This window comes from Neltuma alba, unplaced genomic scaffold (genome assembly GCF_004799145.2).
Source record: "Neltuma alba isolate B1F8T4 unplaced genomic scaffold, ASM479914v2 tig00011574_pilon, whole genome shotgun sequence".
NCBI lineage: Eukaryota > Viridiplantae > Streptophyta > Magnoliopsida > Fabales > Fabaceae > Neltuma > Neltuma alba.
The window spans coordinates 541978-563134 of NW_021636228.1; the positions used below are offsets into that span (position 1 = coordinate 541978).

Consider the following 21157-nt stretch of genomic DNA (forward strand, 5'->3'; position numbering starts at 1 on the left):
CCATAAGATAGTCATCCTCCGGTAAAAGACCCATTTTATAATGTAAATTATACTACAAAATAGGTATTATATTTAGAACTAGAAAAGTATTTTATGGGTGTTTTTGTCCCTAACCATAACACAACATATAAGACTCACATCCCTAACTTCTTAACTCTTGTTTCTTTAATTATATTTTTTTGTCTGAGCATGCAGCTTTATGTTTACACAACGAACATTTGTATATGAATCTCATAATGATTCAAATGTCATGCCTTCAACTGTTTGATCGGATTGGTTTCATCATAATCATGCCTTGTTTGCACGAGCGACAATGGAAACTAAATAGCTAAAAAAATAATAATTCTTCAAACACAAAGTTTTTCATCTTTTTGGACGTGTCCCCTTTACATATCCAAAAAGCAACAAAATCATTGAATAATATACCAATACAGATATCTTCAGAAAATTCTTGTTTGTTATTAGTTATGATATGGGCTCATCATCAAAATATCGAAGCACATTGGGAACCCACAATTGTTTGGTCTTTGGAGTAAGATAAATTCCTCATATCAAAATCTTGTACATTTTTGCCGAAAATATCTTGTACTTTACCTCCTTTTTGATACATAACTCGCCCCCAAAAAGTATAATTCTTCTTCTTTCTCTTCTTTAATTATGAAATAAATAAATTTTATGGTGTTATAGTAGGTTCCATAGCATGTTTCAGTTTTCTTGCAAGTTTAACCTTTTTCAACGTGATATATTATGCTGATGCTTGCTGAATCCTTCTTCACCATTTCATTAACTTGCCTAATATTGTACTATATTAAACATTAATTACAAGAACATAATAAACATACATTTAAAAAAAGAAAAGAAAAGAAAAGAAAAACATACTGGATGGCTGTTAACATGTAGATGAGTGGGTCTAGTTTTCTTCTAGAATCTATCTAGAACCAACTTTAAAAATAATAACCCAGAACTGTACCCAATAATAACGGCAACAACATAGAAAGTTTAAAAGCCCACTTAAAATTAAGTTTATTCCTTTTTGTTTACTAGCCAGTTCCCACCAATGCGTATGATTTTCTTCATAAGGACACTGCAGATTATTAAATAGTCAACCTTCTCTAATTAAGGGCATGAATAAAACTAATGATCTAAAAAAATCTGGCTGAACAATTTCATTTGTCAAGGAAAGAACATTATAATATTAACGGCTTGTATAACCAACACAGCAGCTTTGCCCAGCTAACTATACTAATGTGCAATGGAGACTTGAAACTCCAAAGAAACTATCTTTCACATATAAACATTTGTCTTAACCTGATCCTAAATAACCTATGAGATTGAAAATTCTCCCAGCTAAAACCCCACTATCCCACTGATGAACTGGGGTGCCGCTGATGGCCTATGCGGCAAACTTTTCTCTGCAAGTCACTAAACATCAACCAGATCACACTCCATAAAAATCCAGCAGTGACTCTCATTCCAAAACAATCATGGGTTTGCTCAAGCTGGCAGTTTTAGTTTTGAATTGTTCTTCCAGCTGCAAAACAAAACTGATGTTATTCATCTGTTATATGTACAAGGGAACTTTTAATTTAAAAGTATTTAACGGGAAATGGACATTACCTGATGAAGTAGTAATAGAAGAAATCGGCATATAGAGCTGTCTGAACAATACCCGAGATGCAAGCTGAAATAACAGGAAATAAGCTTAGAGTCTTTCCACTATCCTAGAGTATAAGAGAGATTCTTATTTTAATTCCAAAGCATTACTTACCAATCCATCGAGTAAAGCGTGGCTCAGTCAGATATCGGTATATCCAGTTCATAATGTAAAATGCACGATATGCCCTGCAGATCGATGATCAGCCATTATAATATGAGATCCTTAGTATGACAAATCTCGACAAGTCCATTAATATTTGCTGTGATCATGCACAATGATGGAAACCCAAGTGAGACAGGAAACTCTACTCTAAAAGCTAGTTGTTAAGGTAGGAGAATTAAGCATCCCATACTAATTAATGTGTGAGTAAATATCTCAGATTACCAAGTCTTCACCACAAGTAGTGAGACAGCTTATCAAAAACTAGAGATGGAAAATACATATTTAGAAACTGTTAAACCGGCCCAAGAAACAAGAACTAAGAATTTGGTAAAGTAGAAATCACTGTGAATTGTAGGTGAATCGTTTTCAATGTAAGTAGAGCTATACTCCGTAACATATCTAGCAAGTATAATTATTCTGATGCACTTTCACCTCTAAAAGACTTCCCAACAACTCAGCATTATCAACTAATGACCAGCTGACCAAAGAAAGTTCAATAATAATAACCAAGGTTTGAAGGATCTTAGATGAGAAAGTAACATCAACAAAAGTAAGCACATACCCAAGAAAGAATACATATTGGCCGGTCAAATTGTCCACATTTCCACTTCGCTGCAACAAAACCAACTGGGGTAGTATTGCAACTGCTTCCAAGTATATTGAAAATGCCCAGAAAATCTGCAGTAGATTTACATTGAAGTTAATATTCATGATTTTACAACGTTGCCAGGACATACAAACTAAATTGTCCATGTCGACAATACATAAAAAAGGACAAGCATTCTGTTCGCGGATTAAAAGGACTCATCAATATGAATAACGAATTTTCAATATCTTTACAATGTTAGGATGAACAAATTAAGAAATAACAATGATGAGCAGCTAAGCTGAAGATTCCTTAAGGAAATAAGATACTATGATTATGATAGCCACCCTATTATGAGGTATGGTTTTCGGCCTTCCACAGCTACCCACATATTAATGCTTAACATGCTGTCAGATAATTTCCATAAATTTCGAAAATGTCAATTACATGACATACAGCCCTCTTCAGGACCATTGGGCACTTTGTGCAAGTTCCGTGGGAAGCTAATGATATGGCAGCATAAGAATTTGCCACCATCATCAAACAGAAAACCCGTCTACCCCACCTGGATTAACCAGTTGTGACAGAACCGTTGGTTCACTGGTTTCTAGACCAATGTGTATTAACACCAACAATATAATAGAACTGAACTAGACCACGGTCAGGTTCCTGGTTAAACAGACTGGTCAAGTTGATCCAGTTTTGAGAGCATTGCTCCTTTGAACAGAAAAGCATGAAAGCAACCAAAAGAAACAGAGCAGAACGACTGTCACAAGTTAAATTATAGCACGAAGAGCTTTACAATTCCTTTATAAATCCAACAAGGATACTCTGAAATGACTAGTTACAGAACACCAGAGAGCCATGAGCAACCAAAAAGATAAGAAAACTAAGACTTAAACATGACTTGGAACATAGATTTTTTTCCAAAGGTCTGAGTACTCATTTCCAACCAAGGACGCCAACATGTATTAAACACGCTATATAAAATTTTGAACTCCTGTATCAAAATCTTTGAACTTAATCATTGAACATGCCCAAAACTACGAGCTATTCAGAGTTCACCATATACTCAAAAAAAAGCCAAAAGCAAATATGATTTTCTGCTGAGAATAGCAGTCGTTTATGAACTAAAGAAACATATCAGACGCATGGTAGGGGATAAAGTGTTGTTAGGTCTACAAATCAGCAGAGCACTAGCACAAATGTTAACAAGAAATATTGTCTAGGTAAAACTTGATCTTCAAGTAGTTTTGAGTTTCCAAAGAAGTTTCTTAGGAAAGAATTTACCACCGCTTCAAGAGAGTCAGAAACTGAGGAAAAGATATACAAGAAAAAAGCACTACAAGAATCAAGATTTTCAAATTCTTTTATCCAAGTTTGGATGGCACCATTAGGGTAGTGTTTCTGATAACAAATTGGTTTTGGAGGAATACTATATTTCCAAGTGGAAGTGGTGGCCGTTGAAAAAAAAAAAAAAAATTTGGGTTGCAACTGCAGTCACCAGAACAAAAATCAATAAGATGTTTGCAGAAATTTAAAATGAGTGGTGGGGGGGGGGGGGGAAGAAATACAATAAATAAGTAAATAATTAAAGAACCAGCTTATTGCAATGAAATAGCCCAATAATATATGTTTCAGCAATAGAGACACAAGGCATAATCAAAGTGCAAGAGCATGCAAGGAAAATTATATTAAGCTTTCAAACTCTTTTTCACTAGCAGGAGTTTGAGAAGCATTCGGATCAACAATTATTAGGATAAAACATAAAGACTGTAAATCATATCATATAGTAGCAAACATGAAAAAAACAAACAGCTACCTCTTGGAATGTGAACTTCTCATGCAGCACAAGTGCTAAAACAAAGCTCGTCCATACAAGAAAATAATGGCGGAATGTGTCGAGCTCTTTATCATAACTTCTCTTAACCCCTGGGTGCATTCGCATGCACCACACGATCGCTAAAGAGCTCGCAATAAAAACAACCTTCATGATGGTGTTATAAACCGAGATAAAGTCTGTGAACAGATCCAAGTAACGAGCCAGAAATACCAATGCGTAGAGCTCCTGGGTTTTAAGAGAAATCCCTGCAGTTAAAAGCAGCCAATGAAACAATTTTCCTTAATCAGCGTACTTACTCAATACCCAATTAATAAATTATTATTTCTGGTTCTTTGTTTCCAAACACAGATATTAAAAGGTGGAAAGAATTAACCCCAATTTTTCGATCGTTTCCTACCCTTGTTTGCCCACAACTCACACATTTACTAGAACTATGCTTACAAAATTTCCAACCGAAGGACACGAAACTGCACGGAGGTCAAAATCTAATAAGGAATCGAAAGTATTGACGTAAAAAACCGTTCCTTCACACTAAATTAACGGGCACAGCAATCCAGAGAACGGCAAAATGGGTATACTAATTTTTTAACAGAGGCTCCGTAACTTCAATTCTTGAGACGATTGCCGAGAAAGCAAACCAAGTGGGAGATCAAAGTGAAGGACTTGGAGAGAAAGTATTACCTGAGCATGATTTAGTTGCGTAGATTTTGAGCAACAGCACCAAAATGCTGATCAGATGGGTCATGTCCCCGGCAAGCCTGAAGATATTCATGGCTCCGACTCCAAATGCTGAAGGTTATGCCGTCGATTAGAGCGGAAGCACAGAAAGAGACGGCGGAGGCAGACGGAGCAGACGAAAATAACCAGAAGTAGGAATCGGTGGTCAGGGACTAGCTGTGGGAAGGAAAGCTTCAGAAGAACGTGGGATTTTTTTTTATCTCTGTGAGAAACTGACGTAATTACAAACCTTTTATAGGCCTCTAGGTCAAAAAAAATAATATATCCATGTGGAATTAAGATAATTGAATTACCTAGGAAAAAACTAAGATAAATTAGAACAGGTGGATTTTAAATCCGAACAACTGAAAGCATTAATTAAAAATATAAAACAACTAAAAGATAAATTCTTAATAAAAATATGCGTAGTTTTTATTAATAATTTATCTTCTCTCCCTTTTTTGACCAAATTGCATTAGCTTCTCCCTGTTTTTTTAATTGCCAAATTGCATTATCTTCAGATTAGAAATAATCATATTTGAGGAATGGATAGATACTTTTTTCTATACAGCAGAAATAGAAAAACGTAAACAAGCCAGTGATCTACCCTACACGAATGGAAATTATCTCTTCTAATACAAATTCAAATATTAATTTATCACATTTTGAAATATTAGTTATTTTCATTATACCAAATTTTGGTTGATAAAATATGTATGACAAAAACGAAGTTTTATCTGCCGAAAGAATAAAGTGTTCAAAAATATACAATTGATTTTTTATGTTTATATGTGTAGGCTTAAAACTTTAGAGCGATTTATTATTAAAATTTAAATATTAAGGAAGTTATTTGTATATGATTGTAAGTTAAGGAGAAGTTTAAGTAATTTAGTTTAAATTTAAATGCAGGAATTTTTTTCCATTATTTTTTATTTTCGGTGAAATTTCCTTTATTTTCATCTTGTCTTTCTTTTTTTCTTGTGAAGCACAAAGTGTTTCTTCTACTCCACGGCAATTTCGAGTTTTGAATTGTATTTGTACTGAAACTAGCAACGCGTTTTAATTTTTTTCCCCCCTTCCTCCTAGCTTCTCTTTTTTTTTTTTTTTGACCTTGTTCATCCTAGCTTCGTTGATGGGAAAAATACTAAATAATCAAGCAATTTGATTGACTTAAAGTGTATTTTTAATTCGGTAGTTTTAGTTAGGGAGGAAATAGTATAGGCTAAACTTTTGAGACCTTGATCTTGATCGCCAAAAGCTTGGAAAGAGACTGAGTGGAGGAAGGGGAAGAGGAAGACGGTGCTTAGTCAAACTTAAGAGGGCTAATCGGTGCCACATTAGCCCTCTTAATTTAAAGTAATGGCAGCTCACGGATGACAAACAAATAATAAGGATGAAATAAAAAAGAAAAAAACTACAAAAACCTGATTCAAATTTTGATAAAATTATAGGACTGTCAAATTAATTTTCTTTATATGATTTAGTTATTAAACAAATTTAATTTAAATTTATAATAAAATAACAAAATTCCATTCGTTATAATGTCTCCTAAAAACTCAACACAGTTGCAAGGTTACAATGATGGATAAGATAATTTATTTATGATAATAGTAAAAATAATTTTAAAAATTCATCATGGTCGTGCCAATAATCTTAAGGTTCAATGTATTTTTTTTTTATTCACTAGATGGCTCCGATGAAATTAATCAAGTCATTAGTATTAAAAAGCATATTCAATGTACACCGGAAACAACTTTTGGCTAGTGATGGCATTAATTTCCTCATTATTCCTATGATGGATTCTCACATGAAATATAATAATCAGAAAAATGACAGATAAAAAAAGTGGAATATATAATATTCCAATTTGAAAAGCTATGAATTTCCAACAATAAACAGGAAAGTCCTTTCAAATTAAAATTTTAAAATTCAGTAAAATGACAAAAATACTTTTTATCATTTTTCTTTGAAAAAAACAGGCTCAACCCTCGTCAGTGGGTGGCCACCGCCACCGGCCATCGGTGTGGGGTTGCCGATAGATTTTTTTTTGTCACAACTTTTTTTTGGCCATGTAAAAATATTGCAAGAAAGTAGTGGGAGTGGGATTTGATCCCACTACCACTTGGTTATTTTGGTCAACAACAAAAAAAAGATAACCATTGGGCCATCAAAAACTTATTAACTTTTGTAACGTAGACAAAACTATAAATTGACTCTTTTACTGTGGATGACAAGTCTTAATTGAGAAATAACAAGTCTAAATTTGATATCAATAAAGCAACATTTCCTAATACATAACAAGAAATTAAAAATGACAATAATTTATTTGAAAATGACATATCTTTATTAGAAAGTGACAAATTTAAACTTGAGAATAATAATGTATCTTTTCCTAATACATAACAATAAATAACATGTACATTAATTAAAAATGACAATAATTTATTTAAAAATGACATGTCTCTATTAGATAAGAATAAATCTAAACTTGAAATTAACAATGTGTTTTTTCGTGATCCATAACAAAAAATAACATGTATATTAATAAAAACTATAACAATTTATTTGGGAATGACATAAGATTAAACTCAAAATAGGTTAAGCCATAGGTTTAAATCAAATTTTGAATTGATAACAAGACTATATATTTTCATTACAATTACAGAGCTTGCAGTAAAATTTGAATTTGGAATAGATTAAATTTTTCCCAACTAAAGATATCCTTTTATAATCAACTTACCATTGCAATGCAGTATGACTATGCTTGTCAATACAATTGCCATCACAAAACAGGGTAATGTTATTTCAAATTTAACACTGGCCTTCAACATATATAGATAAATACATCAGTTTTTCAAAATCCATACAATAGGCATTGAAACAAAAACACAAAACCAAAAACTTGCCCCACGAAATGCTATTTCAAAGTCAACATAGATATTTGCTTCAATTAAGATGAATACATCATTAATTCAGAACTCATTGAATATACATAGAAACAAACATATCTCAACAAGGGCATTTTATTTCTGGAGATCGGGATTGCTCAGTTGGAGAGTTAAATCCTCTCAAAGGTCATCTCATGATCCTTGTTAGCATGAGAAGGGGCAACATCGTGGGTAGAGTCCACTTGGACGGCTCTCCTGACTTGTGATAAGAAGTCTCTCGGTTTAATATTGTTTCTTGTGATCCATTATCTATTTAAATAAAACGTGATTAACTAATAACTTAATAGAATTTTAATTCACCCTTCAATACACAATCACTCAATTAAACATATTTTATAATTATTTCAAATTACTTATAATTTTTATGCACTATATATATTAACAATCAAAAGTTTATAATTAATTTGCATCGCACCTGTCCAGTGCATGGTTATATGATAGATAACATTGAATACTTAGGTAAAATACTCATCTTTCAACCATCTTTCATTATGCTTATATATAAAAACAACTTCTAACTTTACAAATGGTGCTATGAAGTCATGACAAGTAGCCATCTAAAATAGTTACAACTGGTCTTATTATTTTTTCATTTATTTTACATGTGAATTTTAAGTTTCTATTATATCATTCAATTCGTTATAATTTTGAATTCAATTCAAACTTAATTCCATATTAGTTAATAAATATTCTTATGCAAATGTAAAATCATAATATTTTAATTATAAGTTAGGCTTCTTTTTAATCCGTTGCTTTTTCGATTTCTCATTCTACCTTATTATGGACATTTCATTTTTAATAGATCATATGTTTAATTCGTTAAATGTATTTAATATAAATATATAATTGATCATATAGAATTCAAAAAACTTTAATTTTGAAAATTTTCCAGTCAAAGTAACAGTTATTTGCATGTATTTTCAAATCAAATAATATCTGTAAGTAATGTGTGTAGTGGAGGAAAATTATAAACTTTTTGTGTTTTAATATTTATATTTTATATTGAAGTGTTAATTCATTATACTAACACTTCCTTTAGTATTTTAAATTTTAAAATAAATAAACATCATTAATATCAATATATTCACTAGATTATAATTTTTTTAATTCATTATCATATCAAATTTTAAATCTTTTGGATTCAAAATTAAAAAATAGTTGCATGTTGTAAAAATCACTTAAATTTGTTATCAATAAACGAAATAGGTTGATTTAATACAGAAAGAATCTTGATTCAGGAGAATCGGCATGTGTATATCATCTCATCATTAAGACTCTTATCGGGATGCTTTTTAATTTGCAGAAACTATATATTTTTTCACAAAATTTAGAATTTAAATTCATTTCAAAAAATTTAATAAATATAAAATGATGTCAATAAAGTAAAATGTTTGGAAGTTTATTTATAAATTAATCTCAATTCTAACTCTAAGAATTAAATGCATAATATTTTTAGAAATCCTAAAATTAAATAAAAAAGATAACAATAAATCATAAATTTTTAAAAAAAGGATAACAATAAATCAAAATTAAAATTAAATATTTCTAAATTTTTTTAATAAAACTAAATTATTTAAAATATGCAAAAATTTCAATTAATCATTATTCATGCCCATCTGTCTCTTTCTAACAAAAGAAGCGCATCGCCGCATTAGATGGAGTCCGTCGTTTGGGGATATATCAAATTCAATGCGGACGGGTATGACCCGGTTAGAAACAACTCGGCCAGCGGTGGTGTCGCTCGTGATCATAAGGGGGAAGTTTTATCAGGTTTTCTCCTTAATATCGGCAGAGGGAGCAGCTTTCAGGCTGAGGCTTGGGCTGTGATGTTGGGATTGCGTCGAGCTTGGGAGTTGCAATAGAAGAAGGTAGTAGTGGAAATTGACTGTTTGGAAGTTGTTGAATGTATCAGAAATACACGAATGGTTGGAGAAGGATTGGGAAGCTAGTCTTGAGTGGTGCAATCGAGACTCTAATCGTGTTGCAGACTGTCTTGCGAAGAGAGCCCAGGAAGCTAACGAAGGATTTGTTTGCTTCAGTTCACCTCCTGATTTTCTTATGAGTGTTTTACATACTGATGTAAACGCTTAATAGCGCTTTTTGCTCCTGTTTTCATCAACAAAAAAAAGTTGAATATTTTTTGCAACAAACAATTTTATACGGCTATAATCTCCCTTGTTGTCCCTTTTTTTTCCCTAGGTATCCAGGAGCTAGGATGCCTCCCCAAGCGTTGCAACTGGAACTACAACAAAGTAGTACTTCCAGGGATCGAACACATGCCAACTTAGTCATATATCTCACCCTTTCGCCAGCTGAAACCGCGGACGATGAGTCCCTTGTTGTCCCTTTTAGTTTCTCTGCGATCTTCATCACTCAAAAACTAATTTTGTTTGCTTGTTTCTATTAAGCCAAGCTGGCTGCACTTGTACATTCTACAAACCAACACAGGTCAAATCAAATCAAAATAACGTCTAAAAATGTATAAAAGTGATATGGATTTTTATAGGAAAAATCTCAAAAAAATTACTACTGAATTTCAAAATGCCAAATCAGAAATTACTACAAAAATGGGTTGTCATTTACTCTTTGAATGTAGTCATTTTCTTTATGAGTGTAGTAACAAATACTGATTTGAAATTTTGAAATTCATTGAAATTCAGTTATCACTTTTTTTGGGATTTTTTCTTTTTTTTTTATATATCTGGACCCCTATTCATCTGGGACAACAACCTTATTTTACACATTTCTGGACCCATACATATAGGCCCATAATAAGCTGTACACAATCAAAAAATAGTAAAGAGCCGAATACAGCCCAATATCACCACCATTAGGCCCAATATAATTGTGCATTTTCCACACTTTATATACAGACGCATGAAAAAAGTTTGACAGTTTTGGTTTCTAAAATATACATATTTCACAGTTCAAATCCTTCTAATCTGGAAGATATTTGATTAAAAAAATGAATTTATTAATCTCTATCAGCATGATTTAACATTTCGAATAATAATTGTTCTTAGATCTACCTACCGATTCTTAAAAAAAAGTTACATTGAATCCTGACCAGTTGTTGGTCCAACTTACACTGAGTATCTCCCCAAATCTTATTTTAAGATAAAATTGTATGTTTAACTCTCCGCAAATATGATAGATGCGTGAATTCCTTCCCTGATATGAAGGATGACAAGAAATAATCTTAAATGACTTAAATTAAGTTGATTTGAACCGGAAACAAAAGTCTTCTAGTAACAATTTTCTAAGAAATATGTAAGTTTTATTTGAATTAATTTTAAATAATATAAATTTTGTAAGTGATATAAGCGATGATTATATAGAGCCCAAATCACCTACTTTATACCAAACTAGGGATATATAGGCCTATTTATGGTGGTGGCAGCCGCCGCAAAGGCAGAGGAAGATGCGTGCATGTTATGTTGACCGCGTAATTATTAGCCACCTAACTTAGCTCTCTCAAGTATTAACACGATCTAAACCCTAAATGGTAATCTTCAAGTTCATAGGAATTTGCATTAACTTCTCAACATCAGTGTTAATAATAATATTATTAATTAATAATTATAGATTACATATCTAAGAGAGATTAGATTATTCAGTTTGGAACTCATAACTATGTTCATGTCTCTCCGCAACTAGACACTCTTACTCTTTTCCAATGCCTCTCTATGATTCCCTCCACTACCACCTCTAGCCACTTCATATTTTATATATATATATATATATATATATATAAAATATGAACCCTAGAACAAAGTTTGATGAATATATATTTCAACTCTATAGTCATTTTAGTGGCCTAACTTGGCCTATTCTATATGTAATTACAGGTAATAACAATAGCTAGTTCACTATGTGTAACTACCTAGCTAGCTAGCTATGCCTTTAGTTTGTCTATTTGTTAATTTGCGCATAACACTTCTTTATGTTTGTTAGTTTATGTTTACTATATGCCGATAATGATTCTTTATCAGGTTTCACTTGTATTACGCAACAAGTTTTAATTACAAGATACCCCATAGCACGCATTATATTATTTCTAGGGGGGAAAAAATCTAGGGTTTAGTTCGTCATATAGTTTTTGGAGACAAAGATTAGCTAATTTTAAATAATTTTGTACTGTATAAAATAAATATAAAAAAATTGCATCTCGTAAAACATAAGAGAGTTTTTTTTTTTTTTAAGTGATTACAGGGACTTGCTAACAAGCACTTATGATTTGGTGACTCCTGCATGTTATCAAGAGTCAACAAAAAAGTCATGTTATTTACCATATGTAAATGATACATAACTCATTATATACAACAACAACAAAGTCTTTAGATTTTCTATTTTTTGGGTCATTATATGTTTTATATTTATATTATTTGTTGAATTTTAGATTTTCTATTTTTATAGCATCATTTTAATATTTATGGTTAAATCCTTCTAGTTTTACTTAATTAATCACCATATTAAACCTTTTTTTGTTTATATTGTTAAATTATTCAAATATGGTTAACATGTGCAATATTAATACATAAATAGAGTTTCATGCAAGCTTTATAAATATTTAAGTGCCATGGTATGCATGCCATATTCCATAAAATTTTTTTACCACAATTATTAATGCACATAATAGAAGGAATTGTATTAATCTAGCTTATTAATATAAATTTATATAGTAATAGAGATAATTTGAGGATCAACAATGCCAAATCTAAATTACTTCAAGAAATTAAAAAGTTAAGTTGTCTTCATAATATGCAAAAGAATTCAAATAGTAGGAATAATAATAGCTTGACACATTTAACTATTTATTGTGATATCTCAAATTTTTTAAATTTATCTTAAAACACTCCCCTGAATATTAAAACAAAAAGAAAAATTAGGATCTCCAATCCATGAAGTGATGATTCCAAGTTTTTTATTCCGGGAAGCATGATGATTCCAAACTGAATGAAGAAAAAGAGAAGTTCATTGTCTTTTGTCGTATCTGCCAGAGGAAAAAGTAGTTTATATTTATATTATAATACATATTTCAATTTTTAATATTAATCAGCCACACTTTCACTTCATAATTCATCGACTTCACTAAAGTTGCTTTTGATTGTTTTTTTATAAGAATGTAGTCAAAGATATGCTGGCATAATGAGCAATGATTCCATCTTCTTCCATAAGATTTGAGCTCCTTTGATAAATGCAGTCAAAAGAGATTGTAATCATTTTTAAACAAATCTATATTTTTTAAAAACTAAACAATGTTTAAATATGTGAATAAATATGCTGGTAAAAAAAATGCGAATAAATATGAAAAGAATATAAATAAAATCATACAAAGTCCTACGAACAAAACTGAAAAGATAAATAATAATCATGCAAAGTTTGAAGTGACTCTGACTCATACTATTTATTTGCTTACAAAAATTGTAAGTTCCTATAAATTTTATATTATATATGGAGTGATATTGATATGTTCTTAGGATTTTTTTTTTGTATTTTGACTAATGGATGTTAATATTTATGTATAATATATATTTTTTATAATTATCAATTATGTCAATATGAAATATAAATTAAAATCTATTGCAAGGACTGTCTAACTTATGAAAAGAAGTTGAATTAAGAGAGAATTACAATCAAGTCTCATACAAGAAAAATAACTACTAAAAGGTCTAATAACAATCTGAGCAATCTGTAATAACAAGTTATATAGTGGAGAATAACAACATTTACGACTTATTTTATAATTTTTTTGTTACATAGGACCTTATTATAATTCTCCCTTGAATTAATATATGAAGATTTTGTGCGAATTTCAAAATTTCCTACATATTTTCTTACAAGTTACGGCAATGCGAGAATCCCAAATGTCCAACTCTTCCCGTAATAATTAAAAAAGAATTTTATGAGCACAATGCGAGGTAACATTTTCAAGAGTTTAAAATATAAACCATCTTTTATCAAATTTTGACAAGGTTGAGTTCTTTAAGCTGAACTAGGTTGTTGAAAAATGCAAGACTCGTATTTCAGGAATTCAGACATCCTAGAAAGATTATTCTTTAGCTATTGGATTGTGGATACAGTTTGATTTCTAACAAAAAAAAAAAAGAAGAACCAAATACGTAAAAAAGGCAGTATATTTTCATATGAATCATCTAATAAACCAAAGGTTAAAAAAAAAAAGAATGTTTGTTTATTAAAATTATTTATATATATAAAACCATAAACTAAAAAGGGTTATTATGTGAATTGAGAAGAGCATCCTATAGGGAAAGCGATCTCGACGACAAGCAACAAAGAGAATCAGAGACTTTCTTTTTAATTTTATGTTTAAATTCCAAAAAGCGACATGGAGACCTTTTCAGGTCTTCTTTCAAACTGATTTGCGAAATCACGCATATAACCAAATATAATGCCACGGCTTTCAGCTACACAACTTTTAAGGAAATCATTCTCATCAGCCCCACAATCTCATTATACATCTTATTTTTAATACAAAAGTTACTTCAAAAATTAATTTAATTTTAAATAAAATATTTGAATTCACTTTATCTTCATTATTTATTTATTTTACCTTTAAGTAATTTCTACAGTAATTGCACATATTAAGGAGTTTTTATCCGGCGATAGTTTAAGGGAAAATTTTGTTTAAAGGCCGCAGTACAGAATTAATTTCAAAGAGCTCCTAAAATTTTCTGAAACTTTACTGTAGGACTAAGGAGGCAATCTGACATTAATTTCACAAAAAAATGACACTATTGCCCCTCATATGAATAAGAGTGGGAGAACCTATTTGTAAGTGAAACTAGAAAATTTGTAATACACATACATATATTTACAGTCAGAATTAGTCTATTTACACGTCATCTCCTTTACTTGAAGAAGGTGTCCATGAGTGAATAAGTGTGGGAGAGTCGACTTGCAAGTGGGACTAGACAATTTGCAATATACATATCTTTATTTACAATTAGAATTAGTCTATTTACCTGACATCCGCAATAAGTATTATGAGGGATAATAACGTTATTTTCTTTGTAGAATTAATATTAGTTTGCCCCTTTGATCCAGCAGTGAAGTTTTAAAAAGTTTTGAAGGTTCTTTGAAATTAATTCTGTCTTCCGGTCCTTAAACGAAAATTTCCCTAATTTTAATATACATGATTGATTAAAATATTTTAGAAAGAATAACATTTACTTATTACAAATAACTCATTTAACTAATTTTTATAACATCGACAAATCAGGTATCAAACTCTTATGCTATTACTATTAATTATGTCGATAGTTTAACCAACCATACACGTCATGTTGATGTTGGAATTGGGCTATACATTTATTTTGGAGAACTGCCAAAGCATGTAATTGTGTTCAATACTTCCTTGTCTCCATTCCCGATTCAGTTAATCTAATTTAGTCAAAATCTAATAAGATATCATATCAAGTTATTTGACGCTCGTATTAGTTCTAAATATAAAAATTAAATAATTAATAAATAATCCTTAAATCAATTTTTTATTCATTATATTAAGTTCTTAAATCACACATAGCCATATATTCAAATTACTAAATTATAAACCCACATAAAACAATTAAGACACATGATAATATGTGATAGCAGAATTTGACATAATAAATATGAGGAAGTTAACGTAATTTTTCATCTTTAATTATTATACTGTACACCCCAGGAGGAAGGAGGGGACATAAAATGAGAAGTTCGCAAGAGATTATGATATGTCGTCTTGTTCGGTCCATGAATAATTACACGTGCCCAACCACAATTAATTGGGTTTATCTCCTGACACACGTTATTAGCATATTTTCTTAGTTATTATATTTAATTAAAATTGTACCAGTGGTATATATATATTTTACGCGTTACGAATAATGAATTAAAAATTTCCCACTTAGCAAAATAATTCACATCATCTTTGCGCAGTATTTATGATGAAAAACCCTGTCGACCAATTTCTGCCAAACACCTAACCCATCAGGTAAAATCATTTTCCTTTTTAATTTGCTTCAACCAAAGCTGGCTGGATTATTGACTTTTTTCCAAAAAAAAAAAAAAAAAAACTTGAGAATGTGAATGTGATACGTTTGGATCTCGATTGGGGAGAGTTAGGATTGTGGAAGTTAATGGCAAAAGGGGAAGGATGGGCCTCTGTGGAGGGTACTTTGCCCTCTTCTTCTAATTTTGTACCTGTAAGTTCCACGGAATGTCTCTGCCTTCTTTCCATTGATTTCCACCTTGCCTCTTTCTCTCCCTATTAACCCCACACCAACTCTTTTGTTTTCGGGACGTTTAGATGGAAATCAAATTATAATTTTAGAAGTGATTTTATAGTGTATAAAATAAATATGTGAAGTAATTTGTCTCGATTTATGAAAAAACACTTTTAAATAGTACTTTTACGAGAATCCAAACACCTCGGAATATACATCATGAAACCCACTCCAAATTGGCTTGTTCATAAACTAGTGAATCAGTCTTCTAATTGGTCCAATAAAAAAATTTCAGTATTATTGCTCAGATTGAATTTTATACTTTTTCCCTCCATTCGTTGAACATGAAACAATATTGTTGCGTTTAAAAAATAAAAAAAATACTACTTTCAGTTCTAATTACAAGATTCCGTTTATAGCCCATAAACCAGATCTTATAATTAAAACCGGAGATATATTATATTATATTTATATCTTAATAACTCTCTTTTGTTAGATTATTCGTCATTTATTAAAAAAATGTTTCATCTACTTGTAAATTAATTTTATGTATTATAATTATGATTAGGTTGAACTTACCATCTATTGATCCATGGGATGAATATCAATATATGAACATATTTCAAATATGGATATAGGGATCCAGAGAGGATAAATATTACACTGAGGGATAGAGAAGTCAGACTGGACCTCATGGTTGTGAATCGGTATGAAACCCAGCAGGATGGGGTCCGCTCTTTTTATTGTTACAGTTCTGATCTTGATGGTCCCCTACCAAACAATGGGCAAAAGATGATCCACGTGTCAGTTTTTTAAATTTTGAACAGTTTCGGAAAATTAATTATGCAGATGACATTATTTGAAGAAAGATAAAAGGAATCGCTTTCCATGCACAGCTTCGTGTGCTTTATCCCAAATTATCTAGATTCAATTTGTACTTTATCTATTTTGAAGTTTATATCTTTTTTTGAAAATTAATATTATTTTATGTTGTGTTTTCTTCAAAATAATTTTAAAAAATACCCCTCCAGTCCTTAATACATGATCTAATTGTTAAATTAATTTTAGTTTTAAATATAAAACCTATTTCTCAAATTTATCAATTTTTTCTAAATTATCTGTATAGATGCTTCCTTAACCATAATCAATTCAATGAAGGAGGAAGAATATTAAGAAAGATGATTATGGTATTTTACGAAAAAACATGTTATATTTTTTATGATTAACTAATTTACAAAACTTTTTTAGTCTAACCATATCTAAATATGTCTTATATTAAGAACCGGAAGAGTATTAAAGATTAACAAAAACAACGAGATCTAAATTTTCTCAACTAGACTCAACAAACTCAACAACTCATCAAATTAGATCACATCGTGACACATATCTTGAGATGGGACGAAAATATATTGTTTGTAAATGGTTTAACCCCATGGAACTTATTTTTTTTCAAATGAAAATCCATTTATAGATAATTAATTGGTTGACATTTCTCTTTTCAAATTGGAAGCATGCTTAATTAATGCATGCATGGTATAAAATAATTCAAACTCACCAATTGTTTCATTTTTGATGTTTTAAAATGAATTTGAATAAGATAGTTTTTTTTAAAAAAACTAAAATTAAAAGGATGGATGGGATATGTTTTGGGATGGGCATGGGTGGAAGGTAGTGAAAAGGGAATCAGAATCATGTGTTGTCGAACTACGGATCGTCTATTAAGTTCACTGGTTTTCTTTTTTTAATTTAATTGTTTCTGTTATTATTGGGCTGACCTTTTCTTTTAGTTTTTTTTTTTGTGTTTTGCTCAAATTGATCACATGTAATTGGCTGGTCTTTTTTTTTTTTAAATTATTATAATCGTTTTACTTTGTTTAAATAAAATTGCTTTTTACTATAAAAAATTCTCCTCTTTTTATTATTCTTTTTTTTCACCAGACTCTTTTATATTCTCTCCTTTCCCTTTCTTCCTTTTTTATAACAAATTAATTATTTTAGTATTTTCTTCAAAGAAGCTTATCGCAATATATTAACAACATGAAATTATATCACTGAGCTTGAACAATGAGTCATATTATTAGGGCTTCCGAACAATATGATTTTTGTTTTGAATTAATTAATGTAATTCGATTTCCGTAGTCAAATTAATTTTTGATGATATGACCAAACACATTATAAAGGAAAAATCAGTTTGAGGTTATAAGGAAGGAATGTAATGTCATGCAGTAACAAGTTTCACAGTATAAAATAACTATAAGTTCATATAGCTCATTTGCAGTGAGATTTTATTGATGATTGTATTGATTAATTGAGACTTTGAGTGATTTTTCTTTAGGCTAGAGTATACATTTGATTTTTTAATTTTATGTAAAGTTTCAATTTGGTCTCTTAACTTTAAAAAATATACTTTTAGTTTTTTAATCTCAAAATTGTAACTTTTAAATAATGATATTTTGTAATAATCATAGTTGTTTTGAATATTAAATTTAATATATTAGCATTACGTAATATTTTATCAGCATTTAAAACTCAATATCATTATTTTTTGTTAACAGTTTTAGAATTAGATAACTAAAAATTTACTTTTTAGAGTTAAAAGACCAAAAGAAAACCTTATGTAAAGTTAAAGGACTAAAAGTATATTTTAGCCTTTTTTCTTATGATGAATTCAGTTTATATATTTGGGCAAATTTATCTGAGATGATTCAGCACAAGTATAAACAAAATATTTGAGGGAAAGAAAAGTGAAAATAATATAACTTCGGCCCCCTTTTTTTTTTTAAGTGTCATGAAGCATGGGGCAAGAACGTAACGCCTGTTATTCAATGAAGTGTAAATAAAGATTATAACACCAAATCATCAATTAATACAAACAATCCATAGATTAATTAATTAATTAATTAATGAGGAAAACTGCAAATTTTGGTGCATTGACTTGGAGGCAGGCACGTGACTTTTTTTTTAAAATTTTGTTGGGCCAACAGGACCACACTATTTTTAAATGGGCAAATCAAAGATAATTTCTTGTAAGATTGTGAAAAATTAAATAGGCATTTATATTGTTTGGAAATATCATTCAATTGGCTTGCGTGAGTTGGAAGAAGAGTCATAAAATTTTGGATTGTGTTGGATAACTCATTTAACTCTCTCCTCCACCTCATGATTTGCTCGCTTCAAAGTTTATTTTTTGCCCATAATAATTCGGAATAATTCCTATGCCTCTAATAAAAACTATTTAATTAATTCTGATAAATTAAGAAAATTAAATAAATTACTTAATTTTAATAAACGTGACGTGATTTTCGAAAAATGCACATATTATATATACGTAACATAAAATTATATATCAATTTATAAGTTATATAAATTAATTGAGGATAAAATGATATTATGATATCATATTTAGGACAAAACTGATACCTAATAAAGAGTATAAAAAAGGTTTTTATATTGGGAAAAAAGTCATTGATGGTTTAATAAGTCAAATTCACTTGCATAATATTAACATGCATTCAAAATGAAATTAATTTTATCAAGACATATGATTTAACAGAGCTTGATTTTAATTACTGAGAGCTCAATGTAACTTTTTGACAAAAAAATTAATGGATATATTTAAAAAATAATTTTGATTGACGGACAACTATTATTGTTATTATTGCTTTATGCTTAGTATTAATGGTAACTACTAGTATTATTTTTTATTCTATTCCAAATATTGGCATTGGATTCAGTTGTTTTTGCTGACAGAATATTAAGGTTAAGCCATTACCCATGTCTCTCTTGAGAATATTAAATAAATATAATTTATAATAATTGAGGGGAAAACGAGATGAAGTGACATGTGCATATAAAGGATCCTATGTACGCCACCAATGTAAGGAAAAATTACATTAAAAAAACCCAATGTTTTGTGAAATTTAAAAAGTAAACTTTTTCTTTTTAATTATTAATGCCATTGGATTTGTGCAGGTAGGTAAATTGAACTTACATCTTTGATAGCAATTTGATTTACCCAATGTCGTTAAGTTTTTTTAAAAAAGTTAATATCATCTTTAAAGTTGTAGCGTTGGATATAGTATTATAACTTCTATTTTTACAAATTTGATAAATTGATTTTCATTTAACTCTTTTCTTAGTCTGCCTGCATGTAGATATGAATTTATTTAGTTTATATTATTTTTATTGAATAAAATATGAATGACATCATGCAATAATTTGGCAGAAATGATTTAGGGGTAGGGGGTTGAATGGCCATAAATGCAGAAATGCAGATCTGCAAAATAAATTCATGTGAAGGGATTGGCCAATTTGGGGATAACAGATACCCAATACTTATTATAGGCCAATCTCCTAAGGGGAATCTCCTGATTTTGAATTTAAATTTTACTCCCTCCGTTTCTTATTATAAGAGACAAATAACCGAAGTACGTTGATAAAAAAAACAGTTAAAATTAGTTAAGAACAATTAATGTGTAAAGAGTATAATTTTTTCCAAAAATACCCTCATTAATAAGGAGAGAGAACAATTAAATTATTAAAAGAAAGAGAAGTGTAAGGGAGAGAGAGTGTGAGTTAGAGATAATAAATATAGGTAAAATAAAAAATCAACACAAAAAAGTAGAGACAACTTTTAAGTGTCTTTTATATATAGAAACATGCCATAAATATCAAATGTCTCTTATAATAAAAAACGGAGGGAGTATAATTCATGCCGAGGTTTTGAATTTGATAGCCATAGCCAGCTCTTTGAAATTTCAAGTAGTAAATGATTATGATAGACTTAGCTAAAAGCATTGACTCTATCAGATAATGACAAAATGACATATTAGCTTAGTAACAACAACTTATAGCCCTTCATGATCACGTTTGGAGACTTCGTTACTTCCAGATTTTGTTTTCTTCAAATTTTATTCATTCATTCTTACTTGTCTTCTTATTTTATGGTGAGTTTTCTTATAGATTTCTTTTTGTCAATTTTTTATGCAAAATAAGAGTTCAAAGCTGAAAAAATTATTG

The 21157-nt window shown here is 30.0% G+C and overlaps 1 protein-coding gene across 1 annotated transcript; it reads right to left on the reverse strand.

Annotated features, from left to right (window-relative positions):
• Nucleotides 1-1138: 1138 nt before the first annotated feature.
• On the reverse strand, nt 1139-5161 carry LOC114715117 (ER lumen protein-retaining receptor A-like). Its single transcript, XM_028899907.1, has 6 exons — nt 4930-5161; nt 4228-4493; nt 2382-2497; nt 1769-1842; nt 1618-1681; nt 1139-1531 (listed from the first exon to the last, which is right to left on the reverse strand). The coding sequence occupies exons 1-6, from the start codon at nt 5018-5020 to the stop codon at nt 1495-1497; spliced, it is 648 nt and encodes a 215-aa protein (XP_028755740.1). The 5' UTR covers nt 5021-5161; the 3' UTR covers nt 1139-1494.
• Nucleotides 5162-21157: the final 15996 nt, after the last annotated feature.